At 47.7% G+C, this 12577-nt stretch overlaps 1 protein-coding gene across 1 annotated transcript in view; it reads left to right on the plus strand.

The window, feature by feature from the left end:
* LOC133349233 (phospholipid phosphatase-related protein type 1-like) overlaps window positions 1-12577 on the plus strand; it is a 55136-nt gene that overhangs the window by 21174 nt on the left and 21385 nt on the right. Inside the window, 2 exon segments of the mRNA XM_061562559.1 lie at window positions 4004-4192; window positions 11672-11804. Coding sequence (XP_061418543.1) covers window positions 4004-4192; window positions 11672-11804 — 322 coding nt within the window.

Here is a 12577-nt window from a genome sequence, read left to right on the forward strand (position 1 = left end):
CCACTTCGTTGAGCTATTATATGTAATAGCCAGCTTGCTTCTGAAAAAGAGCTGTGTAGCTCAGTGGGCCTTGCCTGGTAAAATAAAAAGTAGTTTAGTTTTAGAAAAAACGGCGTGAGTTTCGGAAATCGCTTCCCCTCCACCTCTGTCCACCTAGCAGTATAAATGGGTACAAGTGTAGTGTCAACGATTCGGAGACAGAGTTTATCGGGGGCACCTTTTTTATTAACCACAACTTCCATGGTCTCAGCCACACACTCTCCACAGTAGCTCAGCCTAGCCTGTGCACAACACCGGCCGTCTAACACTGACGGCGCTGACTTAGACAGCCAACTGCTATCTTTCGTAGCGCAATATCTAGCGGAGACGGCAGTGACGACGGCGACGAGACGACAGCGACGACGAGACGAGTCCATTCCCAGAACCGGCAGCCTCGAGCTCCCCGCTCTCGGCTCTTTTTATGCTCCCAGCGTGGCCTGGCTCCGCCCCCTGACCACGCCTCCATTCTCGAACCCGCTAGCAGATACCAGGGGCCTCAAGATGGGGTCGTCCGTGACCCTTGCCCGAGTGTTCCGCTCCGCCAACACACCCTCACCGGCGTGTGTACTGTCTGCCCACCGCAGTTTCCGCCGCTGTCCACCAGCCGGCGCTATTACACTACACAAGCACAGTCGGTCGATCGGTAGGTCACGTGTGGTGGGGTAGAGTATAGGTACTCGCACTTCTTCCAAGAGACGTCTGGCCAAAGTGGAAGAGTAGGCCAAAACACTCCGCAGAGGTGGGTTCTCCAGAGCCTCCTCTAGTGGTGAGGGCCCTCCTGGCACTGATGGCGTGAGAGGGGAATTGTGGAGTCTCAAGGGATGAGCTGAAAATGTGGGTAAATTTCATTGATTTCCAACAAGTAAAGATTACTCTGAAAACACATCAGCAAGATGCTTATCCCTCATCATCTAAAGGGCGCTATAATAAAAATCAAGCAGTTAATGAATACAAGTGTTTTAGTCAATGGATTGACTTCAATTCGTGATTTTATTAAACATCAAGTGCTTTATCATACAACAAACGTTTTCATTTCTTCTGAATCGATCGACCAATTTTTCTGTAAGATTGTGACAGTCACTTTGGTTCCAGTGAGACCACATTTGCTGTGCGTTTAGCGGCACAGGCTTGCATGCGAAACATTTTACGAGCCAACGATCCCGCATTTAACCCAGGTCGCCCTTGAAAAGAGGCAGTGTTGTTTGACGTCTCAATGGGTCGTTTTAAATCTCCTGGCTTTCATAAAGCATGCACCAAAGAACAGTCAGTTGGTGATACCGCCATTGGCAGTGGTGTACAAGCACAAATAACAACACACACTCATTGAGCACGTTCGTCGACAACACTGTGGCCTTAAATGGTAAAAATATTTAAAAGGTGATGTTTCATTTAATGGCTCTTCTTCACGATTATTCGTGCGCATTGAAGAATGGTACATGGCCTGCAACGTCGCCAACAGTACTTTTTGGGCAATGGCTCCTTGCAATAACACGTGAGGAACCATGAAGAATGACCATTGCCCCGAAACGTCGCCTATTATCTATTCTTCCTCAAAAGGCCACGGTGTTATTTACGAAGGCGCCAACTTATACATGCATGAGGAGCCTTGTAACTCAATACACCCGATCTCGTTAGATCTCGGACATTAAGAAAGGTTAGTAATGTTTGGGCACTTGCCTGGGAATTCCAGAGTCTGTGCGGTGGCCACCATATGGCAGTATAACGGCGGCTTCTTTAATCCATCTGTGCAGAGTTTTGAGTGTAACCCACTCGTTATGAATTTTCTCTGAGTTTTTTAAACACTCGCGTTCAATGTTGACCAAATCGTTCCAGCGCAGAACCCTCCTGAAAAAGCAGTCTAGAGAAGCGCAAGAGAAACAAACGTAAAAACATTGGTATTTTATATTTGTTTGTTTTGCGTGCAAATATTGTTCGTGAAAAAAATAACATAGATTTTTTTTACTGAGATGATCATTTCAACTTGTAACGCACCGCACCGGTATTCGACGCCGAGGCGTGAGGAGGAACCACAGACGAGCGGAAAGCCACGCGGTGAGCCGGTGCCAACAATTGCCCCAAGCTCTGCGGTCCTCGATATATGTTCGGGCGTTTATCGGCCAATCAATGAGTGACTACACGCGGGAGGAACCCGCAGCACCCGGATAAAATCCACGCGTGCGAGAGGGAAACACAGTTCCTATGATCGCTGTTACATTGCTTTTATAGCTTTATTTTGTTGATTTAGAAAACGTTTTGGTATAGTCATTTTGTTTGTTTGTTCTACCGATTAGACTGATAACTTTAATCTAAAATTAGTTATTGTTTGACTTGCATCCCACTGGGATTTTTGCACACAGCGTTGAGATGCGGTGCTTTTTCTGGAAGGCTTTGCTGTTTTTTCCTGGATTTTTCTGTTTGCGCGTAGTCACTTTTAAATGTTTCTTGTTCATGTTTTTGTTTGTTGCGGTTGCACCCGATTCAAGAGCCGCATGGCTCACAGGGCTATACCAAATAAATGAAACTGAAAACTGAAACATCCCATACAGACTGACCAGGTGGAGTCCACATTGTTTTGCTGTACTGGATTCTCCTGGCAAGCCAGGGTGTAGCACCTCCACACCTACGATCCAGCAGACCTCGCCTCTTGCAGTGCTGGATTACGGGCAACGTGCATAGCCACCGCCATGATTCTGAAGCTAAGCAGGCTTTGAGCCTGGATAGACGCACGTATCACAGTGTGCCAGGGCGACTGGTGGCAGCGCAGCAAATTAAATTTCCGCGCATTGCATCCGCGCTTTCACGTGCTCCCCACTATCACCGACCAGCAGTGACCAGCGTGGTGAAGCACGGTTAATTTGACCGCCACAAGCACCGCACAGAGTGGAGAGGCCCTCATCCAGCAGTGGATTGACACAGGGCTGTAGATGTTGGTACGTGTACATGAAGCTAAAACATTTTTTAGCCGCTGATTATTCGTCCGTAAATGATGTCAGTTTAATTGACAAACTAAAGTAGAGTTCACGTTCGCTCCTAAGGTCCGGAGGCAATTCCAATTGAGTAGCTCGCAATGCCATTTTCTGGAATTGGCAGATAAACATTGGATGGTTGCCATTCAGTGGGTGAAGGGATGTTGTTATGCAGCGTTCCCACTTCGTAAACTACCAGTTCACTGGTTTTAATCCCGAGCCAAAGCGATCTAACCTGCATCTTCCAAATCTATTTTTTTCTTCCGAATTTCATTCACGCAGGAATTGTTTCTTATTTATCGTTCCCTGTCAACTCATATTTTTTTTCGCCAGGGTTGATGGATCATCGCACTCACCAGAGTGGGCGTGTGCGGCTGCGCGAGTCGACCCAAAAATGATATAAAAGAATCCGAAATGTGAACATTATCATTATATATTTTTTAAACCATACAAAAATGACAGTGGCCTTTGCTTCGAGCCAATTCTTTCCCAGAAAAGTCAGCTGTTTAGCTCGGAGCATAAACCGCGTGTAAGTGAATAAAATATTTATTTAATTTCGCATAAATCCAGGCCATTTGGGGAGCGAAAAAAAAAATCCGGGCGCTCGCATGCATGGAAGTGAGAGTAACGAGGTTGGATGTGTGGCGCAATGCTTCAGCCGTGTGCCCAGCTCATCCACTCCCCCCCCTCCTGTCTCTGCATTTCGCTCCTCGCGTTACCATTGGAGGCACCACGGTGGAACAGGCTAGCTGGCGGCCACGAGGCCATCTCATCGTGAGGTTCCAGGGGGGAGAGAACGGTCGGCGTGAGAGGGCGGCAGAGGCAGCGGCCGTGGTGGTGGTGGTGCGGGGGGGAGGGGGCGGTGCGCACAGAGAGAGGGGGGCTGAGGGTCGGCTGCCGGGAGGCAGTCGATGTCTGTCTCACGCCGCCGTTTCTCGTCGCCGTCGTGGTGCTGCCCTTGGTTGCGCGGTCACGGCCTGGCGATGCTCTATTTCCAGCTCGTCATCATGGCCGGGGTGGTGATGTTGGCGTACTACTTTGAGTTCACGGACACCTTCACCGTGCACGTGCAAGGCTTCTTCTGCTTCGCGCCCGAGCTCAGCAAGCCCTACCCGGGTCCCGAGGAGCGCAGCAAGATCCCGCCCGTACTCATCTACTCGCTGACTGCCGGCCTGCCTGTGCTGCTGGTAGGTGAAGCGCTTGCGCTCCATCTCTCTCTCTGTCTCTATGTGTGTGTGTGTGTCTTTGTGTGTGTGTCTCTGTCTTTTGGTGGTTCAGATAATCGTCACACCGGTGACGATTATCTGAACCGGTCCTGGACCTCTCCTAGGTCGATTCAGCCTTAAATGAGTGCCTCATGCGGCGTCTAATCATGTTGGCCAAACCAGCCCTTGTGTGCCGTACCTGCCTTCAGAGGCTATTCTCTGCCAGCGCTTGCATTAACAGTCTGCTAAGGCTCTAACGGAAGATATTTGTCTCTGTGCATCGCCTTGTGCGCTGTTCCACCCCTCATTACAGCTCACCAACAGCACTTGCCCCAACGGTCTGTCAAGGATCCATGACAGATTTTTGTCTCTCTCCGCAGTTAACATTCCTTCTCACAGCTGGGTGCTTTCTTCCTCACTATCACAATGTAATGCAAATTAAGCGATACAAAGACTGAGATTCCCACTCCCCCATAACCTCATCAAGCTGTGGAGGAGCGGTAGCGCGGTGGTTAACGCTGCTATGTTAACGGACCCGGCAGCCCAGGTTCGATTACCGGTCACGGCGAACATCAGTGGCGACTATTGAACCAGTTTTGGGCCTCACATAAGTACCCGCTGCTCTGTGTATCAACGCGAGTGATGGGGAGACAAAGGCGGCCGGGGGTGGTGATCCTACGACGCCGCACACAATCTTGCGCGCCGTGTCGGCCTTCAAAGGTTTTAAGAGCACTTGGCCCGTGGAGGCTATATGGGGGATCTTCGCCTTTGTATATCTCTCTGTGGCTCTCAACTGTCCCTTATCTCGTGCAGTGTTCATGTTGTTGTATTAAGCAACTGCTGTATACATTTAATGCATTTATGTCGGAGAAACTCGGGACGTTCTTGAAAGAGGACCTTCCGCATGGAGATTTTTGGCTAATTTTCGTCGATCGTTGCTGTTTGCCGAGTGTGCCATGTAATGGGATGAACATTAATTTGGGTTTAATGGGGAATTAGTCTTGAATTACTCTGGCCGTGGAAGTTGATTAATTTGTTAAATAAATAAAGTGACTTCCATTGTCACACTGCTAATTTAAATTCGAATAGAGCAACGCAGTGGGTAAGGTGGGCAGTTGTACGTTTAATATAATCGCAACCAGATAGTTCTTTATATTACGTATTAAAAAGTGACGATGGTAAAGGCGCAGCGCTGCAATTGCTCGCTCACGCCACTGCTGGCGGAAGCGCCTCCACGAGGGGGAGCCCGAGAGGACCTTGCTCTCGATGGTAATATGGCCTCGATTTCTACAATGGCCCAGGCATCTTGGAAGTAACTCACACTTTATCCCACCACCTGTCATCTGCCGATCTACTCGTTGATAGTGCATGATGGTCAGAGGCAGTGGGTGGGGAGGAAAGGGGGGGGGGGTTAAGAATCTTTCCCGTAACATATGTTTTTTTGTTAGGTTAGATCCCTTAAATATAAATGTGTCGTTAACCCACCACCACCAGCCGACACGGCCAATTAGTAATGTTTGTCACGTAAGCAAAAACGTGCCAATTAGTTACTTCTTAAGCACACCGGCGTGTCGGAGAGTAAACCCACGACATTTGCAATTCGAGTACGACGTTTCGCTGGTGATTACAACCGGCTTCATCAGGCGACTTGTCAGACTCTTGTCCCCCGTTGTTTCAACCGCGGATGGAATCGAACCGGCGACCTCTGGACCGCTAGTCCAGTCAGCGAACCACTTACACCACGGCAGCATCCCGACACAACTCACTATCTGAGATGCATCATTATTGACAGTCACCTGCTGTTCAGCGTTTCTGTTTCGCTCAAGTTAAAGTAAGTATCACTGTGCTCAAATGAGCATCGGTTGTTGCTCGCCACGTGCGGTGGTGGATGTTCAACATTCCATGCAGCAAGAACCAATTCATCAATGCAACATTTGTTGGCTTCGCAACAAATGGTACAGTCCCACTACGTAGTGTTTATTTCATAGAACCCTCAACGGATGATCCTATGAGCTGACCTTGACCGAGATTTCAACTTATAATCTAATGACAGAGAGCCCGGCAGCTATACATTTGGGCTGTTGGCTGGTGGTCGTTTGTTTGCGTTAGGCGATGTTGCCACTTATAAAATATTTAAAACCTAACTGCAGTGGGATGGCCGAGTGGCGCAGAGGTCAGATCTGAGCCAGCGCTGCTGAGATCCTGGGTGTGAAACCAGATTGCAGACGCCCATGGTGAAACCAGTCTCAGCCCGGCCACCAGTGATGCCACGAAAATGTCACACTACTATTACAAATAATACAGGCCTCGAGTATTCTCTCCTCATCTGATTTGTATTTAGTTCCGTTATGCAGTCTCAGTGACCTGTTCCCTCTTTCATGAACACTTTTGGTATTTTTTTCCTTTTTTGTATTAGTTCTTCGTGAGAGCTTGGGCGACTGAATCAGTTTGCACTCAATCGAATGCAATTCTGTAGTCTTCAAATGGTTTGCAATGATATTTGATATTCATTCATCATTAAAATAAATGTTATTCAAAGCGCGCATTTATTTTGGTCAACGATGTAACCTCTGTATTTTTAAACGCAGCCTGCTTTCATGATTGGTTGGACTCTAAATTGACCACTATTTGCGGACAATCTTTCTCGAATAAATTTTATACGAGTGGTAGCTTAGAGATCAAGATGGCACTATACCAAGCATGAAATCGTGAAACAGAACCATCTCGTGAGTGGAGGAATTCTATGCAGGTCTTTATAGTAGAAAAATTATCAATTAATCACATGGCCCAGCAAGCAAATACTTTTTTGGGTGTAGAGGTTCCAGATGCTATTTTTTCAGGAGGCATCCACTCCCCTTTTCGGTAGGAAAACAATAGAAAGTTCCCAGGGGGTGAGATGGTACACAACAACAAAAATAATGATGAGCATTGTCTACGAGAACCAGAGGAGACCTATGTAGAACAGAGGGAGAATATACAAACACGACTCAAAAGGTACTTGAGTTGGGAATAGCCACACGAAACCCAAGCCCTTCTTGCGTTGAACTGGGGACTTATACCATAAGGAGAGGTCCTTGCCTGTAACATCTGGCAGTTCGCCAGCATTGATTCAAGCAAAACTTTACTCTGCTGATGACACCGTGTGTCAAAACCGGTCCAGGTTTTTGCTTGTAACTGACTCAACGCTGCTGAAATTATGCACTCCCAGAGGGTAGATGGGGGCCTATGGGTTGTGTAACAGATACATTTTCTTTGAGTTTCTCGGTAAAGTCACGTAAATAGGTTCCAATTATTGGGTATTATTAGGTTCCAATTATTGGAACCTATCTACGTGACTTTACCGAAAGACCCAAAGAATATGAATTCCTGCAGTCACGCAAGCTTTAAGTCAAGATTTAACAAATACATGTTTTGCTATTTTTGTACGTGGAGAGACGGATACATGAAGCGGACAAAATTTCGTACGTTTCTCTGTTTTGGATGAGATGGCATCGCTGTGGCCGCCATCAACGCAGCAGGAATAGCAAGCTGATGATCTATATCAGCGGATCTGATTTATGCAGTATTGCGCACAGAAGTGAAATACGGTAGCGCTGAATCCTGGAATTCTTCCTTGATGATTCTTCTCTTGAAAAAAAGCAATCGTAACTTACAGAATTATTTTATTTGATTTCACATTTAATTTCACGTCACTGGTCACCCGAGGCTGTGGTGCTTGATGGTCCAGCTCTCTGAGCCTCAGGCACGTGCGACTAACCATAAGAATCGCAGGATTATCAGCAGGTCTCTCGGAGCCCCAGGTAATAACACGGAACATTAAAGCATCTTGAGGTTACATGATGGGACCTCCTTTGCCAGTACCAAAATATCAGAATAGGTTTTCCCCTTTTTTCTGGCGACAAAACAGATCGCCTTTTGGCGTCCTCTGGTCTAACACCGTTTGAGACTAGGCTCGAAAGAAAGCTGTCTCTGGTGTGGACCAATCAGTTTCAAAGGACAATGCAAATATTATCAGAGTATATTTTTTGTTTACATTCTGACCACAAGTATTGTGGTTAATGCAGACATGATTCCTTGTTGAAGGTTTCAGTTTGGGGTTATAACATCTTAACACCTGTTATGTTTTTGATTTAAAGCTTTCGTGACTGCAGGGATTCATATTCTTGGTTCTTTCGGTAAAGTCACGTAGAAGGGAAATAATAAAATAAAATAAATATTCCACAATAAAATTCTCACGACGTTTCGACTGCAACACATCCAATCATCATCAGGTGTGAAATCCACAGCAAGAACATTTGAAAAAAGTGGCGTTTTTTTCTTAATGTCAGCACCACGGACAGCGATTTGGCAGCTGGTCAGATGGACGAGTCCATCTATGTTCGGAAAAGAGGAGGGGGGAGAAGAAGAGAATGGAATGCGGTTTGAAAGTCACCGTAAGCGTGAATGCAATTAATTATGACCCGAAATTGTTTAACAAATCATTCCAATGATTGCTAAGCCAGAATACATCTTCTCGGTTGAAATTGTCTCTGTGTTTGTATATGTGGATAGCCTCATGAACGAATTTCTCATGTTGCCAGAAAAAGGGGCTTTTCCCATCTTGAGGTTGTCAGTTTAGTTCACGGGACTTCTGGCTTCAAGATGTTACATTCTAAGAATCAGCAGATTTGTTTAGATGGGTTGCTCTTGCCAATATCATCTGGCAACTCATAAACATTTTGTCTAACAAGCGTGACTTTGCTGATGAGACCCAGAAGGTGGAGCTTCCTTGCTTGCTTAGATAAATGCTGCCGAACAATATTGGTTCGTAAGCCTAATAGGCCCATGGACTAATATATTTGTGTATATTATACGCGGAGATGCAGGACGAATTTGTGGTTTAAATATCTGCTTTTACCCAGAGCGCAGAACAATTAGTTTGTATACAACAGATCGTTGTGGTCCTCTCCCCAGTATTGTTTTTTTTATGTTTGTCTGTGCCCGTGAAGTGGTGTCTTGCTTCCCCCTGAGCACAAACTCCTGACGTGGAACCTGTGCATGGACTTTAAATCTGTGACTGCTACTGCTTCATACCCCACCGCCGCTCGCGGGCCCCCAATCAGGGGGGCAGCGGCACACTCCCTCACCACCCCATCCCTCTCCCTCTTTTGCTAGGTCATTGACATGCTAATTTCTCTAACCCCTACCCCTCTCTCCGCCCCCGCCCCCTCTCTCAAGCTTTTGCACCTTGCCACTCACCGTGCCACTCATTGACATGCTAATTTCTCTAACCCCTACCCCTCTCTCCGCCCCCGCCCCCTCTCTCAAGCTTTTGCACCTTGCCACTCACCGTGCCACTCATTGACATGCTAATTTCTCTAACCCCTCCCTCTCTCTCTGCCCCCGCCCCCTCTCTCTATTTAAGGCCTCGACACAGAGGCGTGGTTTCTCTGTGTGCCTATGTTTGTCTCTCTCTATGTATCTCTGTGATATCTGTCTGCTTATATGGCTGTCTATATGTCTCTGGTTCTGTGTTTTATCTCTCTCTCAAATTTAGCATTCTCAGGAAGAACGTAATCAACCAGGCAGGGTGTTGACTGTTATGTTATCCGACTCTCTGTTGTATTACATTACATTTCTAAGTATACTATATTTGTGTTTCTATTTCATTTATACCTGATGATGATTGCTTGTGTTGCAATCGAAACGTCGTATGCTAGTATTTAATTTATTATTTTATCTTTATACGTGACTTTACCGAAATAACCAAAGAGTAGAGTCCTCTCCTTCTTCTTAAACTCAAGAGTTCAGGCCATTCCACTTTGCAGTCATATCCCCCACAGGAGGCAATGACATTCATTCATTTTTCAGAGCTTAAGTGCTTTCTGCAATCGAATGAGTCGTATCCGGATTCGGCTTCAACTGCGGTTATTTGGGCATTCATTTTGTGGTAGTTTTCTTTCCCCCACTGTGAACACGAGCAGTGCATGCGAGCACTCGTGTGTGTTGCGAGGACAGACAGGAGGTCGTAGGGTTCAATTCCGACCCTGACGCCTGCTTACTTGGAGTTTGCATGTCTCTCTCCCCATAGTCGCGTGGATTTTTCTCCGGCTCCTCTGGTTTCTCTCTCTACATTTAAGATCAACATGCATTTAGAGTATTTGCCTGGTATACATTTTCACGATGATAAGCCACTTCCTTGTGCTATCATTTATGATAGCCGGGTTGCTTCTGAAAAAGAGCTACATTGCTCATTGGGCCTTACCTGGTAAAATACAATAGTTTCGTTTAATTGTTTAGTTTAGTTGGCGTATTGCGTTACTAAGCCGGCGATCCGAGAAAAATTTCCTGCTGCGACTAATATCAACGGCGAGCGATAACTGAACTGGTTCCGCGTGCCCCTGTGTACGAAACTGCATCAACCATCGCAGTGACGTACGTGTAATTCTGTGTTCAAATCATGAAATAAAAATGTCAACTATCGCACCGCACACTATTCGCTGGCTCTCGAAGGCAGAGAAGGACTCGGGAGGTGCGAGGAAACACAGATAAGCAGGAAGGCAGCCACACGGTGAGCTGGCGCTAGCGATCGCCCAAGCTCTGCAGTGCAAACATTGTTCGTAAAAGAACATTTTTGACGGAGATGATAATAATAATATCAAGTTGTCACGCGTCGCAGAGCATTCGTTTGCTATCGAAGAGAAAGAACGACCACGGGGCACGAGGAGGAACCGCAGACGAGCGGAAAGCTGCGTGGTGAGCCGGTGACAACCACTGTCCAAGCTCTGCGGTCCTCTTTCTATGTTAAGGTGTTCTCGGGCTAATTAATAAGCGTTGACACGTGGCGGGGAAAATAAAGGCACCTCGAGAAAACCCAACGTGTGCGAGGGGGAAACCTTCTATCCCAAACGGGGTCCACATTTTCGCCGTACCACATTATCCTGGCGAGCCAGGCTCCAGCACCTCCTCGGTGCCCCGTGGGAAGGGAGTTTCGCGACGTTCGTGCGATCCACCAACCCTCGCCTTCACAGCGCCGTGGAACACCGGCGTTGCAATTGTAGCTTGCCATCATGTTCGCGTGTGTGTGTGTGTGTGTGCAGTAGTGTAGCGGTGTGTGTGCGCGTGTTGTGTGCAGTAGTGTGTCGGTGTGTGTTCGTGTGTGTGTGCGGTAGTGTAGCGGTTAACACGCTGCGCTATGAACCTGGCGACCCGGGTTCGATTCCCGCTCACGGCCAACACCAGCGACGATTATCTGAACCGGTCCTGGGCCTCCCCTAGGTCGACTCAGCCTGAAATTAGAAACTGGTGTGGTGTGTAAACATCGCCACTGGGGAGATAAAGGCGGTCGGGCGTGGTGCTGGCCACCCAATCCCCTCGTGTACCGTTCCGTCCTTCATAGGTGCTTGCTAACCACACTTGCCCCTGCAGTCTGTTAAGGCTACACGGGGGATCTTTGTCTTTTTTTTTGGTGCGTGCGTGCAGATCCTGGTGGGCGAGGTGACAAACCACTTTGTGGATTACGTGAACAAAGACCACAGCACGCGGGAGAGGACCATCCTGACTGGAGACTGCTGCTACATCAACCCGCTGCTGCGCCGTCTCGTGCGATTCACCGGTGGGACGCGCGATGCAGCGCGACCGCGCAGCCATCGATCCGCCGATGCTGGTTCCACAGCGGGAGCTTGCACCGACTGCGCCGAGAGCTGTGCTTGTCACGGCTGCTGAATTGAGATCTCCCCAGCATCCTGCCACAGATACCTGCCTACCGCCCTAGATACCTAAATAGATACCCAACCATCTTTCCTGCAAAACCTAACTCAACCACATACTTAGTTGACCCAGTTATCAAATCCACCTTTACACTCACCTCAATATCTATCCACCTATCTAACCAACTCACCCACCCACCATAATACCTATCTTATCTATCTAACAAAAGACAAAGATCCCCCATATAGCCTTAACAGACTGTAGGGGCAAGTGCTAACCCGCTACACTACCGTTCCCCACCAAAAGACACACACAGAGACACACACACAGAGACACACACACACAGAGACACACACACAGAGACACACACACAGAGACACACACACAGAGACACACACACAGAGACACACACACAGAGAGACACACACAGAGACACACACACAGAGACACATACGCAGAGACACACACACAGAGACACACACACAGAGACACAACAACAACAACAACAACCGCCATTCGCCACTAAGTGGCGGTGACGTCACCACGATGCTTGTGCCAGGCCAAGTGCACCTTGAGGCCACGTGAAGTGTCGAACGCCCGCTGGCAGGAGGTCACGGGGCAGACCCAGGTGCCACGGGTCGACTGACCGAGATGACCGAGATGACTGGCTGATGCACT

This window comes from Lethenteron reissneri, chromosome 4 (genome assembly GCF_015708825.2).
Source record: "Lethenteron reissneri isolate LAM-NWPU_2019-01 chromosome 4, ASM1570882v1, whole genome shotgun sequence".
Classification (NCBI taxonomy): Eukaryota; Metazoa; Chordata; class Hyperoartia; order Petromyzontiformes; family Petromyzontidae; genus Lethenteron; species Lethenteron reissneri.